This window comes from Microplitis mediator, chromosome 11 (assembly GCF_029852145.1).
Source record: "Microplitis mediator isolate UGA2020A chromosome 11, iyMicMedi2.1, whole genome shotgun sequence".
In the NCBI taxonomy this organism is placed as follows: domain Eukaryota; kingdom Metazoa; phylum Arthropoda; class Insecta; order Hymenoptera; family Braconidae; genus Microplitis; species Microplitis mediator.
Window position 1 is genome coordinate 10,817,262 of NC_079979.1, and position 19,860 is coordinate 10,837,121.

Genomic DNA, 19,860 nt, shown 5'->3' on the forward strand with positions numbered 1-19,860 from the left:
GACTGTGCGGCGCTTGATACATCTAATTTGATATTTTTTTCTGAAAGCTGAGACTTTTTCCCACAAAATATGTAATTTTTACGATGTGCCTATTTTTTGTTCGAACAAAATTAAATAAAATATAAACTCTCTATGATTAAAAAACTTTAATTCTTATTTTTTTTTTTTGAGGATGTTGATACATTTTTAACACAAATATATCCTAAGCTATCAACAATAGGTGAGATAGGGTGCACTGCTTGTGTTTCTTTTACCGTATTTGACTCCAAGATCGTAATTTTGAATGCCCATGAAAAGGGTGATTCAAAAGTATTCAAAGTATTCAAAAGCATTAAAAAGTATTTAAAATTTTTTTTCCAATCGTTTTTAGTCGTTTCTTTCAATAAGGGTTGTTTATAACAGTGAATATTTTAAATACTCCGGATGTATAAATTTTGCAGTGTAAGGATATGTTTTATGGTATGTATCTGCAATAAAGCCCTGAAAACAAAAATTATAACAGTATTTTTCATGATACCAGCATCAATGTTTCAAGTCTAGGAATTAGTAATTTGAACTTTGATTCTTGTGTTTTGTTCAGTAGTGATTTCAGATTATTGATGTCATCTGCGTTAATGACAGTTCTGACTTTGTAATCAAGTTTCATTAAAATTTGTGTACATAATAAATAGTATTTATAGTTTCTGTTTACCCGGGAAAAAATCATCTTGCATGATCATGCACGATCGGGCGTTAATCTCATGCATGTTCATGCATGAATATTCGCCAGCAATGAGCTTGTATGATCATGCGTGATCATATCTGACCAAGTATGATCGTGCTGTTTTACATCTGGCGAATATTCAGCCGTGATCATGCATAGTCATATCTGACCAAGTATGATCGTGCTGTTTCACATCTGGCGAATATTCGGGCGTGATCATGCGTGATCGATCATAACCATAACTGAGCAAGTATGGTTGTGCTTTCTCATAGCAATGCAGTAGAAAAAAGACTATTCAGGCTCGTGGTTGACCATATATTATTTTCAGAAACATAATACCATTTGCACTTTTATTTAGAAATTTTATTTTGCACTTTTAAATAGAACATTTTTTAAAGAATTAACTGAAATTTTTTTTGTCATAAAACTATAGTATTTTATACTCTTTAATAATTCTAAAATATATCTGATTAGATTACGTTTCTATAAAATTATGCTTAAACTATCAGTCATAGTTATATTATTGTAGGTCACACTCGTTTATATTTAATGAATAATTAAAGAATAAATATTAACAGTACAATCGTAATAATTCGCCTTTTAAAAAAGCTAAAATCAAATCATAATCATCAATCTTAAGATTTCAAACATTTAAATAGAACATTTTAAACAATAAACTGAAACTTTTTTTGTCATAAAACTATAGTATTTTATACTCTTTAATAATTATTAAATATATCTTTGATTAAATCACATTTCTCCAAAATTATACTTAATCTATCAGTCATAGTTATATTATTGTAGACCTACACTCGTTTGTATTTAATGAATAATTACGAAATAAATATAAATTAAACGAAATTATGTAATGCAAGGTATAAAAATTTTAATATTTAGGTATTACGAAGTTGTTGAGATTTTTTAAAGCCACCTTTTATTTCAGTCAATTTTTGACCCCTACTTCTTTCAATCACTTTATATTCCTGAAAAGTCCAATTTTTAGCACGGGCCGTTTCTTGAGCATGCACTAAAAAATAAATGATCACTTATAGTTTTTCTTGTCTATAATTAAAAATTCATTAGTAATCAATTGATTCGGTATATCTATAATTTACTAAAAAAATTGATTTAATTCTAAAGATCTATTATTATTATCATTTTCATTATTATTATTATTATTATTCTTAATATATTTGGCTACACTACAAATTTTAGCATTTAACAGTAATAATAGTCCGATCGACAGGAATTGTTTTTTTATGACTTAAAAAAAAACGGTGTCGAATCTGTTATGTCCGCCGCTTAATTTTTAATTATTTATCCGGGATTTCTCCCTTTGGTAGCGATAGTAATTTTGGACAAGCGGGTTGGAGGGTGCGGACAACAATAAAGAATACGAGGAAGAAATTATCTTCCTATAATTTATTATTTATAGTGGATCTTTTCGAAAATTAAGAACCCAAACGTCTTCAAAGAGACTGGTGCTCTTGTTTAAGCCAAAAGTAATTTTATGATGATAGAAAAATAGTTCTTTCACCTACCTTTCGATATCAATTCTTCTAGTGCGGCAGCTATTATCCCTCCAGAACTAAACAGCTCACTCGGCCTTCCTGTAAGGTTGGTAGAATGGGTGCGGCTGGGTTGATAGGATGATATCTTATGTACTACTTTCGAATGAAAATCGAACGGCTTGAGTGATGAACTTGATCTTTTATTATATTTTAATTTACAACGTTTTAACAGAACGTCACTTGTTCACTCTAGTTTTTCACAACTTTTATATAATTTGTATTATAAGATTATTTATCTTATCGGATATTTTAAACAGATTTTTATTTATTAATGCGTCCTTTTTCACACCCAAAAGGGGTTTTATGCGCAGAAACTCGGCACAAAGTGAGATCACAAATTCACGTGATTTGTGTCACAATTCACTCGAACCGGATAGATCTTCGAGATCTTTCAATTGCAATTAAGAACTATACTCTACACGATAGTTGACTATCAGCCGAGTATCTAACTCAATTGGCAATTTAATTTATTAATAATGACCGTAAATGAATAAATTAATATCCTACACGAACTTAATCAGCCGGATACCTAGATCGATTTACGGTATAATCGATTTGAATTTTTGTAAATGAATAAATTAATATCCTACACGAAATTAATCAGCCGGATACCTAGATCGATTTACAATTTATTTAAAGTGAATTTGGAAAACCGTAACTGATAAAATAATATCCTACACGAAATTGATCAGCCGGATACCTAAATCAGCGACGATTACTTATTGCCACGTCGGAAGATTTCTGCAATAAGATTACGGGCTATCGACGCCGTTTACGCGGACCAAGAAGTTAAAAATGAACTGAAGGCCCTGAGCCATGGTGCTCAGGCTTTTTATAAACTTTGCTTTGACAATTGATGGGGAATTTTTAATTATCGTCATTGGTGGAAAGTGACGACAGTTTATTGTTTATTCGTTAAACTTATTGCAGGTGTCTTCCCACTATTCTTTGCCGCATAAAAAGGTGAAAAAGCTGACGCTGCGTTTTCGCGCGCTTTTCAAAGAGGAGCTCAGGAATAATTATTTTAAATAATTATTAACATAAAAAAAAATTGTTTGGACATAACAATCCCCCGGAAAGTAAGAGGGTTGCAGAACTCTCTTGCTTTCCTAAACATATGTCCCCTCTTTTAAGAAGCTCGCGATAACACTTACAAATTTATTTAAAAAGAAACTTACAGCTAGATATATGAAAATATTTAAAATATAGAAGATTACATCTGAGGTTCCCAATATTTATGGTGTATACGTTGTAATACACGTATATATATGTTCATTAGTACAGATTTATAAAGTTTTTCCCCTAAAATCTACGATTTCCATCACCAAAAAAAAAAAAAATAATTATTATTCCTAAATATAAAGATTACATATAAATTTCCATCTATATGATGCATTCCCATATAGTTGTGAATGTATGTATATAGGTGACTTTGAGAAATATAAGGTTTGTCTAAATACTGAAATAAGCTGGAGAAGATAGTTTCGTGATTGACTGCAAATCTGCATCGAGCCGACATCTGGCGATGTTTAATTGCGAGTTCGTTTTGCCGCGTCTGCACAAGCGAATTTGATCTCCGGCTACCGTCTTATCTCGGTACGCATTCCAATTGCCTCTCGGTGTATTCAGTGCGATACAAACCGTTAACCAAGACGATCGCGTTAAATTGAGAAAGAAAAAAAAAAAAAAAGGAAAAGAAAAACGAAAATGTACCCCACTGAAGGGCATTACATGGGGTTTTCCACGTGGTTGCAGTGGGTCATCCACCGTGGTGGTTCGAGGGTAAGTGTGAATTTGTTTATTAGTAGTTTGTATGTAAATAACGGAGTGTTAGTAATTTTTCCTCGTTTTTTTTTTTTCAGACGATCCTGACCTTGGGGGTGATGGTAGGGGGTTTGGTCGGGTACATAAACCCGACCAACGCCATCGAAATAATCGATAATGTATTTTTGTTGGCTGCAGGGCATCTACCTCCGGAGCTCATAGAGGCCCGGTGGTTCTACGAGGGTGCCCTGCAGACGACCGGGCATTTTGAGGTGGTTATGGCGCCGAACCACGAGCAGATCGAGATTCTCTCGGTCTGCCTCATGGGGACGGCAGAAGGCCTCCTGAGGTAAGTGTTTTTTTTGGTTTTTTTTTTTTCTTTTGGAGTTTTTGTTTAGTAATTTTTTTTTCTCTTTTTATTTTTTTTTTTCGGAGATTGGACGCGGGCTTTAATGGAGCTGGATAATTAGAAAAATTCGATTTTGAGTACATATATAAAATTTGTCTTATTATTATAAAAATGTGTGGAAAAGGAAAAGTTTTAATATTTGAAGCTATCTTCAATGAAATAATAATAAAAAAAAAAACATAATAATAATTATAATTTTTTTTCCATTTTTATTTCAACCCCCCCTTCCTCGCCCCCCCCCCTTTTTTTTTTTTTTTTTTTTTTTTTAAGAAAATCAGTAGGTGAGTTTATTAATTAAGTTATCAATATAAGTTAGTTTAATTAATTTAGGTTAAGTCGTTTATTATTTTATTTATTTTAGTTTTAATAAAACTTAGTTTAGTTATTATTATTAGATTTAATTTATAGGATGGTCGTGTAGGAACGAGTGAGCGCGATAGATTTAGTCGGGACGTGGGAGGGAGAGAGCACTTTGCGCGACCGTGAGCGACAGCTGTCGCTAATCGGTCTCTTCTTTGCCCGCGTTCGCAACTCTCGCGACGGTGTGACATTAATGAGATGCTAAGTATCGACCGCTGAATTGATCTTAGATTTACCGGTAAGTGTCTCCATCTTACAGTCACCGAAGGGACTATTCTCTAAACCAGCTTATTTCATGTATAAATCAATGCTATGTTTTATATCGTAAATAATTTTGAATAATTGATGGCTTTTTAATGATAATGTTGAAGAATTCAACCTGAAAATTAAGAATGAAGGTCACTTATATAAATAGCATGCATGTGGAATGATTTTTAGAGATTATTCTCAGTATACCCATAAGTATTTCAGTGATATTTTATGGAAAATTTTTTTTTCTTTGAGAATTCTTTTCGTTGCTTTTGCATATATCGCTTGATTTTATTCGCGGTCAGTTTTTAATTTGCTGATTTCGCAAGGCCACGGTTATTATTGTTTTTGTTTTTTTTTTTTTTTATAAGGTAAGAAAAGATGATTTTAAACATATTTCCTTACATCGAGTAGTTCTTAAAGCTAGTGGACGCTCGTTACAGTTGAGGGGTAAGTCGGTATAAAAAAACCCATTTTCAATTTAAAATTAAGGAATTTGATAACTCCAAAAAAAAATTATTTATATATTGAAACTCGTAATTTCAGGATTTACTGAAAATGTGTTTTACTCGTCAAACTATCGAGATTGCTGATCCGGAAATGGATCTTTTACCAGTTTTACTGGATGAAATTTTGATGGAGGTGCGAGCTCGTTGGTACCTAGATTCGGATCCAATCTTTTTGTTCGTTTCTCATCAATACGAGGTTGACTGGATCCATTCGATAGCACCACCCTTGCCCCCAATAGGAGCGGATGGTCGCGCTCTTACCTTACTAGAGGTATTTTTATATACTCATATTTTTCTTTATATAAGGAGGCATTCTTTAAAAATGATAATTTTTTGACCATTTTAGTATGTCGTGATCAACTTACATTGGTATTTTACGGACGATGTTCTAATTGGTAACAGCTATTTAATGGAAGTCTTGAGATATATCCATCGCATTCGAGGATGCAGAAATGATTTGCGTCTGTTAAATTCTACTCTGAAAGACTCTAGTATCGCCTGGCTTTTCAAAAGGCGCTAATGTTTCGAATTTGACAGAATAAATTGTGAACGAATTTAAAAAAAAAAAATGTATAGCGTTTTATTTCTTTAGTCTTTAAGAATCATTCTCATTATTTTATTCTTAAGTTTGGTTTGTGTGACTTCGACAACCGTTCTCACGGTTAGCGCGTCTTGTTACTGCTGACGCTGCATTTATGCGTTAAGTCGGGCATTCAGTCATCTGATTTGTAACTAGTACAATGTGTAAGTCTTTCGGTCAGAAGTATAACCTTGGGGATCCCATTTATTATTTTATAAGATCCTATTCCGAATTTATTTATATTCGGAGGATTTTTGAAATTTGGGCCCCCAACATTCATACTTGTGAGTGTTATGATGTTTGTGGTGTGCGTAATAATTTGCTACACGTAAGTGTTGAGGTGAAAAGTCTAGTTGATCGTGATTTTAGTGTTATTTAAAATGTCGGTTTGTTTGTCTAGTATTATTTGAGTCGGGGTTCTCTGCCGGACTGCCCATCCCGTCTAAAGCGTGAGCTTTTTCTGGCATGGAGCAAGCACTTTTGGAGGGAAAAGGACGAGGATTTGGATGATTGGATGGAGGATTGGAAATCCATTTCCTGGCTCTTTAGGGAGGATGGAGAAGACGAACCGGAAGAAGAGGAATTCGAGATGGAGGAAGAAAATGGGGCAATTCAGCCATCACCAGCGTTCGCTGGGTAACCGAAATGATGTTACCACTTGCAAGTCAAGTTCAGCTGTCGGTTTTCCCTTATTAATAAAAGGAAAATCAGCTTAAAGATCGTGCGTTCCTTCTTTTTAACCCAAAAATTCACACATTCCTTAAAATAACCGTATACAACTTGGATATGATTGAATATGCAAGTGTATACGTAAGGAAAACTTGGTTTTTCCTTTCTCTGTCTGAGTTTAAAGTTTCACCTTTTCTTCCTCTTTTTTTTTATTACGGCACAATTGTTTAAATTGCCAGGTAAGTGTTTTTAGTTTATTATGGAACATGTGACTAGTCTGAGGTGAGTAACATTCTGCAGTTGTTTTTTTTTGAAAGAAAATTTCTATCTATTTCCATTTTCTTGTTATAGGTGGGGGAAAGGGAGTATTTTAAGGAGTTTTCCGGGATTTATTTTTGAAGGAATATTTGACGGAGAATTGATGTCCTGTAAGAAAATTTTTGTCAAGGCTGTGATAATATTTGTCAGCGGCTGTCATCTGCGTTTGGATTCGCGCATGCGCTATGAAAGGTAAACGTTTAAATAATTTGCTTTAATTTCAAAAGTAATTTCGCGGTTTTTAACAGGAATTTACCAATTATCCTGTTTCCTCGAATGTTCAGGTGATTTTAAATTTCTTTAATAGTTTAAATGTAAAAATCTATTATTAAATTTACCCTTTTTCTTTCAAAATTTATCATAAAATTTAAGTCTAGTTTAGTAATATGTCTCTTAATTATAAAATTTTTCTCTTTTTAAAATAAAGTGGTGGTAAAATAGGAATCTTCCTCAAAGATAACCATAGATATGTTTAAATTAATACAAAAATTTGTAAATGTTTTCAAAAATGGCCCCGAAAATTACTTCGGGATCAGTTCCTAAATAATTAGAAGAAGATTGCTATTTTTACCACGCGAATTTTTGTTTGATTGTACATTATTCTTATCTTATTTAGGTTGATTATATTGGTGCGTTGAAATCGGAGAGACGGAGACCTCTGGATGTACGAGTGGGAGTTGTTCGCCGATTTGCGGAGAATGAGACATGAGTTGGTGTCGACGGATGATCTTGGAGTTCGATGACCTCTGGTTGGTCCTTAATTTGGACTGCCTTTGGTTTGAGATCGGAGGTACGTTTGGTTTCTGTTATTGTCTTATGCAGTACCTCGACTGGCTGCTTGTTTTTCTTGTAGGTAAAGCAACGCCTCTTGCCTGAGCAGATACAACACTTGAGAAAAACTGGCACGATGCGAATGACACACAAGATGACGAGGATAGACATATTTCCCGCCGTCATCGTTCGTTGTATCTCGTCCTCCTGATGATGCAGCGATATTTCAGACATCCGGTTTTCTGTTTCTTCTAGTCCTGCTCCCCAGGGTTGAAATTTATCGATTGTGTTTAATGGGTCGATGTTCTTTTTGAAGAGAAACCCTGAGACTTTGGGCTCCGCTGTTAAATTAGTTGACAGTGCTTCCAAGGTTAAATTTAACTTCGGCAGCGTGATATTCAGCTGGGTGATTTCCTCATCTATACTTTTGATTAAGTATTTTCCGTTTTTCATTTCACATCTGCCCTGGATATGGATCATCCCTGTTCCATTGATGTAGTAGTCTTTTTCGACTGGGTCCAAACATTTGAGACTTAATTTTTCCTCTTTGCAGGTCGAGTAAGCCCAAGAGTTTGGTTGATTTAGCTTTATCCACGTAGTTTTGCAATCAGGGATAATGCGGATGTTGCAAGTTCTCGAAATATCTTCTGTCGATTTCAAGAGCAGCTTCATTTCGCAGTCGACTTCTTCAGGATTTTCTGTAGATTGAAATGGAATATCGGGACGACACGATAGATCTTCTCCGATGGTTCTGCATTTATTTATATATTCAGAGTCTGCCAGGAAAAATCTTCGCAGGCCTGGATCTGTAACCAAGAACCTTTTGGATGGTAAGATGGTCAAAGTTTGAATTTTTCCGTTCACGTTTTCTGGTTTTGGCAACGGTCTCATTTCATACGATAGTAGCGGAATCTTGTGGAACAGAGGCAAGGTTACTATAATGAGTAAATAACCTTTTGCCCTCGCTACCTTTACTGTCGATACTGCTGACAAAGTTGAGAGGTCCATCCTGTCAATCGGCTGAGGTGGATTTAAATCAGGATGTTTCCGCATGATGTCGATCGTTGCTTTGTAAAGTTGTTTTGGCGATATCGCTTGAGGAGAGAGTCTGCCGGCTTTTGCCTCTTCGATGATAGTTTCAGCCTCTCTCAGGACTCGTAGGTGGTGATTGGCGACTTCTAAGCGCTCATCCCCCAGCATGAGGACTTTCGTGACGTAGACGACTTTTTCTAAGGAGTTTAGCGTTGCGTTTATGAATGCGTGAGTGACGTCCGCGAGTTTGTTCAGATTTGACTGCATCTGAGCCTCACTCTGAAGGATGGTATTAATCTCACTCTTGACGATGTGAGTGGCGTTCTGTACCAGGTGCACCATTTCGGCATTATCTTGATATAACTTGTTAATTTCCTTATTAATGTGTTCTTTGTCTGCATAATCCATGGTCCCAAACAATTCTCGAGAAATCGTGCCTATGAAACCGAACCATGGAGCTCTCTGGTTACGGTCAAGTGGCGGTGTTTGAAAATTCGTTTCGTCGAGGAGTTGGTCTAAGCGATGCATGGCCTGATATATTTGAACCTGTACCTCATTTATCATGTCGATTTTCAGATAATGCATGCAGGACCCGACGTCGATGATCTTGGCACAAGCGAGCATGGTTGAATGTATATGTTCCAACTCGAAGGGGTACAGGTCCACCAACCCCTTGACGTTAATGGAAGAAATGATGCACCAATTTTCTTCAATCAAGTGAATCTTCTTAAATGGGTCATACAATAACCCTGGGTTGTCCGCCAATGGTTGAATGGTCATGACGTCCTTGGATTGGCTGCCTTCTATGATGATGGCCAAGAATATCAACAACGCCTTCATGGTGGTAAATTATTTCCTTGGATCTGAAACAGAGAACTTTATAAAGGTTTAGCCTTTTGATCGACAGCAGGTTTAGCCTTATTAGGGTTGACCAATTTTCGGTTCCCTTTGTCATTCAGGTAAATAAGACTTCCAAATTCGTTAATTTCGACAATTTCATAAGGCCCGGTGTAATAAACATTGAGTTTATTTTTCCTCGGCTCTTTTAGAACATAAATAAAATCACCTACTTTAAAGGTTCTGGCATGTATGTGTCGATCATAACGAATTTTGGAATCTTGTTTTGCCTTATTGAGACAATCAGCAGCGATTTCTCTAACTTCTGATAATCTTCCCATAAGGTCAGCGAGATAATCAGAATAAGTTTCGATTCTGGAATAATCAGGGAATTGGGTTGGCAATCGAGCTCTTCGACCAAACATCAACTCAAATGGAGTGAATTTGGTAGAGGTGTGCACGTTTGTATTGTAACTCAACGCAGCAAGACCCACATATCGATCCCAGTTCGGATACTTATCTGAAATTACTCGCAAAAAGTCTATCAGTGGTTGATGGCTCCTTTCTAAGGATCCATTTGACTGGGGGTAATAACCCGAAGTCGTTAATCTTTGTATTTTTAAAGCTTTTGCAAGCTGTTGTATTATTTTCGAGGTAAATGACGTACCTTTGTCTGAAAGGATAACTCTCGGACACCCATAATAACACATATATCGATCGACAAGGGCTTCAGCCACTGTTGTCGATCGGATATCGGGTATTGGGATCGCGGTTACAGCTTTCGAAAAGTTATCCTGGATCGTCAGGATATGGACATTTCCACTTCTGGTCATTGGAAGTGGTCCAACGGTATCGATGGAAATTTTCTCGAAGGGCTCGAAGGGAGTATCGGTTATCATCATTGGTTGTTTAGTTTTTATTCGCGTGAGTTTGTTTTTCTGGCAAATTTCGCATTTCTGGATAAATCTATAGATCTTTTCCTTCATGCCGGGCCAGTAGAATCTCTCACGGATTCGCCAATAAGTTTTCACGACACCTTTGTGGCCTGCTATAGGGCTACAGTGGTTTTCTTCGATGATTTTATCGCGTAATTCTTCGGCAGGAACTTCTATATTTCCTTCGCAAAGAGTTACTTCGATTGGACAATCGCCCAACTCTTGTATGAGATAAGACTTTATGTTCAAATCGTCGAAGTCATCCCCCTGTTTCGCTATGCGGAACGTATAAATCTCATGTTTGAACATGGATGCTCGTAGATTTCGTAGTCCTTCAATTAAATTTGTTAAGTCGATTTTTTCAAAATGATTTTTCTTGACGAAAACGGTAAAGATGGAACATTGACCCAATTTTGTGACAAGTACGTCACCCAATTTTGGTCTAGCCGCTTTCAGATCTTCTCGATTGATGAAAGTGAGGTCTCTCAACAGCTTTGAAACTGGTTTCATCATTTCACAATCCAAGGACAGGAAATGCACCATGTGATCTCTCACATACGTGATTCCATCTCGACTGTCTTTGAATCTAATTTGATTTTTAGGCAGTTTCTGAGGTCTGTCAGATTCAGAGCCAGATGAAGAAGAAACTTCGGGCGGTGAGTAGTTTTGACCACTCAAATCTTCGGCTATGTCCGAAGATGGAGGGTCGAAGACGCACCATGGAGCTTGATTCGGAAATTTAGGTGGCAAATCATCATTCACAGCCGGCTCATCCCCCAGTTGTTCGTCAACAACTTCCGGATGTGTCACATGGCGAAGATCCGATTCATTTGCCTGCTCATTTCCGTCGCCTTGTTCTTGGTGTACCTCTACTTGAATCACCGTGGCTTCGTCATATTGTGTGGTCTCTGATTGGTTTGATTGAGAAGAGCTCTCTTCCCCTCTCGTCAGATCTTTTGTAAAATTTTTATTTGGTGATTTGGGTTGCTGGCTTTCGTTCAGCAACGTTTTGTCATTATCATTATTTTTTGGAGAAACTTCCCCCGTTCGCTTGGGAGTTTCCCTTGGTGCTATACTGGAAGTGCAGCTGGAAAATCTTCAGTATTTAAGGTTTGAGAAGTAGAAGGTCTTGCTGTGATGGTAGAATTTCGATTGTCTGCTTCTACATCGTCATTCCAATAGAAGGTTTTAGAATGGTCATCATATTCCAGCCCTTTATGCTCTTTCTGTGCAGCTCTCAACACAGTGTGTTTCCACATGGGAGTAGATGGGCTTGAACCACCACTTAAATATTTTTCGCGAAGTTGGGTAGCTCGCGACAACGGTGGAGTTGCTGGATTTGTTTCAACTTGGACTTCTGGTTCAGAGCAGCTGGCTTCGCTGGAGTCTTCATCTTCTTCAGTATTTTCATTATCTCGAAGAAATTCGTCTTCTTCTTCTTCTTCTATTTCTTCGGATTCGTCCGAGTCCTCGTTTTCATCGTATTCGTGCGGAAGGTAACTCTGTTCAAGATATTCTCTGACTTCCTTGGCCACCTGAGGGCTGACTACTGGCAGTGGATTGTAGTAGTCGTCTGGGTGGACAGAGCAATCCGCTTCCTTATCTGGGATGTTAACGGTTCGTCGTTCAAGAGCTCTGTTGAAACGTTCGAATGATTTTCTCAAATCTTCCCGCAATTGTTGTCGATCTATCGCCTCGGGCGAATTTTCATCCCCCTGATCGCTGGAGCTTTTATCCTGTTCGTTCATCAGATATTCTTCGTTCATGAGTCGGACTGCTTCTTCTTCCTCCTCATCTGTTTCTTCCGAATTTGTTTCAGGTTCTGGTTCCGGATCTACTGGAGCTTGAGGTTTTGATGATGCGGGTGGTTGATTTTCTTCGAATACGTCGTCTTCAATACCCCCTGAAACGTCAGGTTCGGCAGTACTTATCTCACAGTAATTTATCTTTTTCCGATTTGGGTTTAGTTCTGTGGCTCGTCTCATACGTAAACGAGAAGCGATTGTATCACGAGGTTGTGGAGCACTGTTGACACGAGGTTTATTTTTACCTCCCGGTTTTCGACCTCGTTTTACTGCTGCTATTGCTTCGTCTTCAGGACACGAATTTTTCTTGAGCGGTAACATTACAGCTTCTTTGATGGGTGTTTCTTCTGAGTTAATCTCTGCCGGAGATCTTCCTTCGGGATTGTAAGATAATCCTTCGGCATATTGCTCGGAGATTTTATGACGAACAACAACAGAGAATTTATATTCACTTAATTTAGATCTCCATTTGATTTGGCGTTCTGTAACGGTTTGGCTTTCCTTTAACCAGGACATACAAGGACTACTTGTATACAAGGTGAAGGGCTTACCGTAGAGGTAAGGCCGGAATTGTTGCACCGCATACAAAACTGCCAAACATTCTTTTTCGTTGTGTGTATATCTGGTTTCAGTTTCTTGCAAAACTCTAGATGTACATGAGACAATTTTCTCGACATTTACATCCGGGTTTTCAGGAGTTTGATCTTCGTTATCGAGTTCTTGGCTCAAGATACCCGAGATGCCAACATCGGATGAACTAGTTGCTAGTATAAACGGTCGATTAAAATCTGGGTAAGCGAGGAATGAATTCTCGCACAATGCATTCTTTATGTCATCGAAAGCTTTTTGAGAATCAGCTGACCAGACGAACGGTTTAGTTTTTCTGGTAAGGTCAGTGATTGGTTTCGCTCTTTCAGCGAAGTTTTCGATGAAACGTCGGTAGTAGTTAGCTAACCCCATAAATTTGCGCGCCTCCGTATGATTACGGGGGTGGGACGCATTTTTAAGGGATGAAATTTTCTTTGGATCGGGTTTTACGCCATCTTTAGTGATAATGTGACCCAAATATTCCACCTCGGGGCAGAGAAATTTACATTTCTCGGGCTGAAGAGTTAGCCCAGCCTCTCGAAGGCGGTTGAAAAGTCTTTGCACTCGTACTTCGTGCTCTTCAAGTGAAGATGCGTAACTTACGAAATCATCCAGGTAAATGAACAATTCGGTGCCTTTTAAACCACTCAAAGTGGAGTCCATCATGCGTTGGAAAATTGCCGGAGCGCACTCAAGCCCAAAAGGCATGCAGCAATATTCCCAATGGCCATCAGGGGTAGAAAACGCAGTTTTCTCAGCATCCCTGGGATCTATTGGTACTTGATGGAAACCGCTTGCAAGATCAAACACGCTGAAATATTTCGCTCCACCGAGTTGATCTAGAATGTCAATTATGAGTGGTAAGGGATAAGCATCCCCGATGGTTATTTTATTCAAATTTCGGAAGTCGATAACCATTCTCCATTTTTTATTACCTTGCGCGTCAGATTTCTTAGGGACGATCCACAAGGGCGAATTATACGGAGATTTTGATTTACGTATAATTCCTTGTTTAAGTAAATTATCGACTTGTTTCTTGAATTCCTCGCGATGTTCTTGAGGGAAACGGTATTGTTTGATTCGGACTGGCGTATCACACGTGGTTTCGATTTTACAAGTGAACTTTTTAGATCGTCCCAGGCGATCGCCAGGAAGGTGAAAAATATCATGATTTTTCTGTATGAGTTTAAATATTTGTCTTTTTTCGAGTCGATTGAGATGGTCCGTCGGAATTTTATTGAGGATCGCGTCGATACGCTCCCTTCTGGAAAAGGATTTCCTTTCGGGTGAGGAATCAGATATCTCCGAATTTCCATCTGAAAGATCTGGATGGTCGTATTCGAATTCTTCGAGAATCTGAGGCTCGATGTTGATTTCTGCTGGGTCCGATGTCGTGTTGATCACCATACACATCGCCTGGCCATCATCCACAGAAACAACGGCTTCGCCCATTAAGAGTCCTTCCTTAAGAGGAACCTTACGGAGATAGCCTTGTCTGATTTTTGGATTCACGACAGGTACGGAGACAGACATTCGCATACGGGGTGGAATGACATACGAACGTGATGGCTTTACCCCTAAGCTGAAGTATAGGGGTCGGGAAGGTCTGGAAAATAAATTCAGAGATTGATGATGATACGAGATTTCGGCCTGTTCCTTTCTCAGGAAGTTGTTTCCCAAAATGCCCACGCCATTGAAGGGTAAATTACCCTCACAAACGTGAAATCGAATTTTGGATCCCAAAACTTTCAGTTCGACAGAACCGATCGTCTCCATGGGATGCCCATTTAAACCTCGGAGTAGCATCGTGTCACCACGATCCACTCTAATTTCGGGTTTAAGGGCAGAAGAATTTATTAGACATACATCCCCCCCTGTATCCACGAGAAAGCATTGTAATTCTCCATGAAGGGAATTACACGAGTCAAAAATTTTTGGACCTGTCCCTAAGGACAGGATATAACCTCCGTCAAGGTCGTCTTCCATCGTAAAAGGGATAGGACGGGTAGGTCGATTTTTGAGGACCAACGTATTCCAATAAAAGGAAATGCCAGCTCGTTCTTTGATGAAAAATTCGTTTCCAAGGATACCCGGGTAACCTCCAGGTGATCTGGGTACAACCTGGAAACAGACATCTACTTCAAAGACGTTGAGTGTCACAGTTCCGATGATTGGCATACTGCTGGTCGCTATGCCGCCCACTTTACCTCCGTTTTCGGGGTAAAAGATGGTGTCATCCCCCAGAGCGTCGATACAAAGGAGGTTCAGGTCAGAACCTGTATCCAATAAAACTTCGCAACCACCCTGGGAGAGGTCTGGAGATCTCATCCAGACTCTCGGACCTTTACCGATTACTAGTGCGAGGGCTTCGGGCGTTGAAGGATTTTGAATTCCTTCGCGGTCTGAGGCCTCTGCTGGACACTCGTGGATCGGCGAGGCTCGCGGGGCATACTCGCAGTCGCCTCGGCCTGTCGAGCGCCCATTAAGTTTAAATGATCGTCGTTGTTTTTTCTTGGGGCGGATTTATTCGAATCGCGGTGAGGGCAGAACGGACAGTCGCAACATGGAGCGTTTAGTTTCAGGTGCTCCAGTTTTTCAGTGTCTATGTCATCAGGATCAAACGTCACAGTCTTTTGTCTGGCTGGAACTTGCTCATCTGTACGTGAACGTGGAGGGCTTTTCTTGTACGTTCGTGGAGTCAAATCATCGTCCCGGTTCTGAATGCGTCCCCCTTTACTTGAGGTGTAAGCGTAAGTTAAGTAGTCTGCGGACTCTGCACTGTCGTCAGAGTCTACACTGTCTTCGTCGTCTGTGTCATATTTACTCTGTCTGTGGTTATTTTTAGAGTAACTAAATGTTCGTCCTCTAGTCTCTCTACGATCGTCGTAATCGTTGTAATCTCGACGAGGTCTCTGATAATCGTCTTTCGAGTATCGTCTGTTATAGTCTCCGTCGTAGTCTCGACGGTCTTTATGAGAATTACGCGAAAATTCGTTAGAATCGCGTTTCCGAGCAGGCCGCAAACATTCGCGAGTCCGCTCTTCTTTAATCGCTTTGTAAAGCTCTTCCAGCGTTCTGGGGTTTTTTAGACGCGCAAGACATTTTGGAAGGTCCGGCAAAGCGGAATAAAGGAGGTCGAATGCAACCTTTTCTTGCTGTGACATGATGGCGTCTCGATTTTCTGCCGGGAGTGCAGCTTCCAGGCCTTTGATCATCTTGCGTAACCTGAAATAGAAGTCTTCGATAGTTTCCCCGTCCTTTGGGGACGCTGCAGCTAGACGTTTGTGCCAGATAAGAGCTGGATCGCCGTGGCGAAACCTCTCTCCCAGAGCGTCGAGAAGTTCTTCAACGCTGTGAATCGGAGTGTATTCAATGATGCTCTTAGCACGACCCGAAATTCTCTTCGCGATTTTTGCAACGAACATGTCATAGTGGTCTGGGAGGATGCATGGTAACCAGCTTCGTACGATTGCGTCAAATTCTCTGAAATCTTGTTCGCAAGTTGGGCCTTCACCGTTGAAATTAGGTAGCTCTCGATAGAGATCTTTGGCCATATCGTACTGGGTTGGTGGGGTGTTTGCATCGTGCAAAGTGGCATCCAGCCGGATGATGGGTCTGTCGTTGTCAGGCATTTCTGCTTGTAAGCCGTGAAATGGGGGAGGCGTTAGATTTCTTCGCCTCCGGTGTTGTTTATTACGAGTAATGGTGGTGACCACACCCTAAGGTGTTGGTGAAGCGACGATTTTATGAGTCGTTAAACTCGAAATGTAGATTGCTGACTTAGTCAGACAGAGAGAGAAAGAATTACTTTCAACAGCTCGAAGCTGTGACAATAAAGTCGATGTTTGACTTTATTGTCCACGAAAACAGGGTGTGGCACTTTCAAAAATGCCACGAAAATATAATTTTGAAATTTTTAGAATTTTGAAAATAGGAAAATTACCACAAATCTACCTTTAGTATCAAAATTGGTAGAAAAATGATACCTGTGGCTCAAAAAGAAGGATTTTTAATTTCGAAAATCCCACCGCTGCCACCAGTGTTCTTTATGTTATGTCCGCCGCTTAATTTTTAATTATTTATCCGGGATTTCTCCCTTTGGTAGCGATAGTAATTTTGGACAAGCGGGTTGGAGGGTGCGGACAACAATAAAGAATACGAGGAAGAAATTATCTTCCTATAATTTATTATTTATAGTGGATCTTTTCGAAAATTAAGAACCCAAACGTCTTCAAAGAGACTGGTGCTCTTGTTTAAGCCAAAAGTAATTTTATGATGATAGAAAAATAGTTCTTTCACCTACCTTTCGATGTCAATTCTTCTAGTGCGGCAGCTATTATCCCTCCAGAACTAAACAGCTCACTCGGCCTTCCTGTAAGGTTGGTAGAATGGGTGCGGCTGGGTTGATAGGATGATATCTTATGTACTACTTTCGAATGAAAATCGAACGGCTTGAGTGATGAACTTGATCTTTTATTATATTTTAATTTACAACGTTTTAACAGAACGTCACTTGTTCACTCTAGTTTTTCACAACTTTTATATAATTTGTATTATAAGATTATTTATCTTATCGGATATTTTAAACAGATTTTTATTTATTAATGCGTCCTTTTTCACACCCAAAAGGGGTTTTATGCGCAGAAACTCGGCACAAAGTGAGATCACAAATTCACGTGATTTGTGTCACAATTCACTCGAACCGGATAGATCTTCGAGATCTTTCAATTGCAATTAAGAACTATACTCTACACGATAGTTGACTATCAGCCGAGTATCTAACTCAATTGGCAATTTAATCTATTAATAATGACCGTAAATGAATAAATTAATATCCTACACGAACTTAATCAGCCGGATACCTAGATCGATTTACGGTATAATCGATTTGAATTTTTGTAAATGAATAAATTAATATCCTACACGAAATTAATCAGCCGGATACCTAGATCGATTTACAATTTATTTAAAGTGAATTTGGAAAACCGTAACTGATAAAATAATATCCTACACGAAATTGATCAGCCGGATACCTAAATCAGCGACGATTACTTATTGCCACGTCGGAAGATTTCTGCAATAAGATTACGGGCTATCGACGCCGTTTACGCGGACCAAGAAGTTAAAAATGAACTGAAGGCCCTGAGCCATGGTGCTCAGGCTTTTTATAAACTTTGCTTTGACAATTGATGGGGAATTTTTAATTATCGTCATTGGTGGAAAGTGACGACAGTTTATTGTTTATTCGTTAAACTTATTGCAGGTGTCTTCCCACTATTCTTTGCCGCATAAAAAGGTGAAAAAGCTGACGCTGCGTTTTCGCGCGCTTTTCAAAGAGGAGCTCAGGAATAATTATTTTAAATAATTATTAACATAAAAAAAAATTGTTTGGACATAACAAATCTATTTGCTGAAAATAATAGCATACCAATAATAGCATTTTTCGCAGCTCCGTGTATTGGCAAGACTTTCGGATCTTTTTTTCCGCGACTTGCATTACCAGTTATAGTACATCTACGCAAGTATTCAGGCTTCATAACTCCTTCCAAAAATTGTCGGTCTAAATGAGAGCCTTGGCATGAAGTACGTAAAGCCGTATCCAAAATTATTTTCTTAACATAAATACCATCCCTTAACAGGATCATCTACCCAGGAAAGCATAAAAAATTAAGTGTACATTTTAAAATTTTAAGTGAATTTTTTCAAGGTTATAGTCTGATGTCAATTAGCTTACGTTGTCACTATTTTCACCAAAAAGATGATCATCGTCGTCTAAGCCCAGATGTTGAACCCCAGATTGAGACGCACTATTATCTAAAAATATAGTTTTGAAAATAAAATTTAAACTAGTCATCTTTCATTTTCAGCTACTATTTGAGAAAATTAGAATTGAGAGAGAGAGAGTTATTTTGTTTTATAAATTGAAATTTTAATCATGTAAAATAGAATTTTACTTCTAAGTACTAATAATCTTACCATTAGGTTTGGAATCCTTTTTTTCCTCGTGTTTAGTTTCGTTCAAGGGACAATCATTCTTAGGAGAAATATTTTTAGTTTCATCTGATTCTTTACCGTTTCGTTTTCCATCAACAGAATCTTCAGATAACGAAACTTCAGAAATATTGTCTACCTGTTCAGCTTTACCATCATCGGCATTATCTAAATTTTCCGGCATTGAGCTATTTACTAACTTTGCTGATATCTTCGATTCCTAATTAAAAAAAGAACATTTTAAATTATTATATGAAAAAATTACTACATTTTGAATTCATTTAAAATATTAGAATAAATTCAAAACTATACCATTTCTGAGTCACATTTTTTTTTCGATTTAGTTCATTCTGATTTTTCGTAATCTGACGGTGAATAACTTCTTTTTAATTTTTTAGTGCGTTTAATTTTAGGCTCTAAACCATTCAAAAACTTAGTTACAATTTTTTTCATTATACATATAGTTAATAAAACAAAAAATGTTTGCAATCAATGAAAAAAAATTACAGTACAATTGAACAAGTAGGAAATGATTAAATAATTAACTTTAAAACGAGTGATTCAAAATTAATACCTCACGATCAAGTAGAAATACATAAATGTATAAAGTATAAAAAATATGGTATTGTGAATTGTTTACAATTAGGAAAATCAATATAATATAAAATTGCAAGTCTAGATCAACTACAGTGATATAAATAAACATGTTCTACTTACCGATATACTCAATTATACACCCTTTACGAACTTTCTCTTTATAAAAAAATTG

General features: G+C 37.9%; 3 protein-coding genes across 4 annotated transcripts in view; 2 read left to right on the top strand and 1 right to left on the bottom strand.

Annotated features, from left to right (window-relative positions):
• The window catches only part of LOC130677059 (putative mediator of RNA polymerase II transcription subunit 26), a 57,338-nt gene that overhangs the window by 3,718 nt on the left and 33,760 nt on the right, over positions 1 to 19,860 (top strand). The gene's annotated exons all lie outside the window — the stretch shown is intronic.
• LOC130677063 (uncharacterized) lies at positions 3,727 to 4,591 on the top strand. Its single transcript, XM_057483639.1, has 3 exons — positions 3,727 to 4,056; positions 4,137 to 4,387; positions 4,474 to 4,591. Exons 1-3 carry the CDS (start codon positions 3,982 to 3,984, stop codon positions 4,502 to 4,504), a joined length of 357 nt encoding a protein of 118 aa, XP_057339622.1. The 5' UTR covers positions 3,727 to 3,981; the 3' UTR covers positions 4,505 to 4,591.
• LOC130677061 (uncharacterized) lies at positions 17,897 to 19,407 on the bottom strand. The gene is made up of 3 exons (XM_057483637.1): positions 19,077 to 19,407; positions 18,835 to 18,914; positions 17,897 to 18,745 (listed from the first exon to the last, which is right to left on the bottom strand). Exons 1-3 carry the CDS (start codon positions 19,273 to 19,275, stop codon positions 18,458 to 18,460), a joined length of 567 nt encoding a protein of 188 aa, XP_057339620.1. The 5' UTR covers positions 19,276 to 19,407; the 3' UTR covers positions 17,897 to 18,457.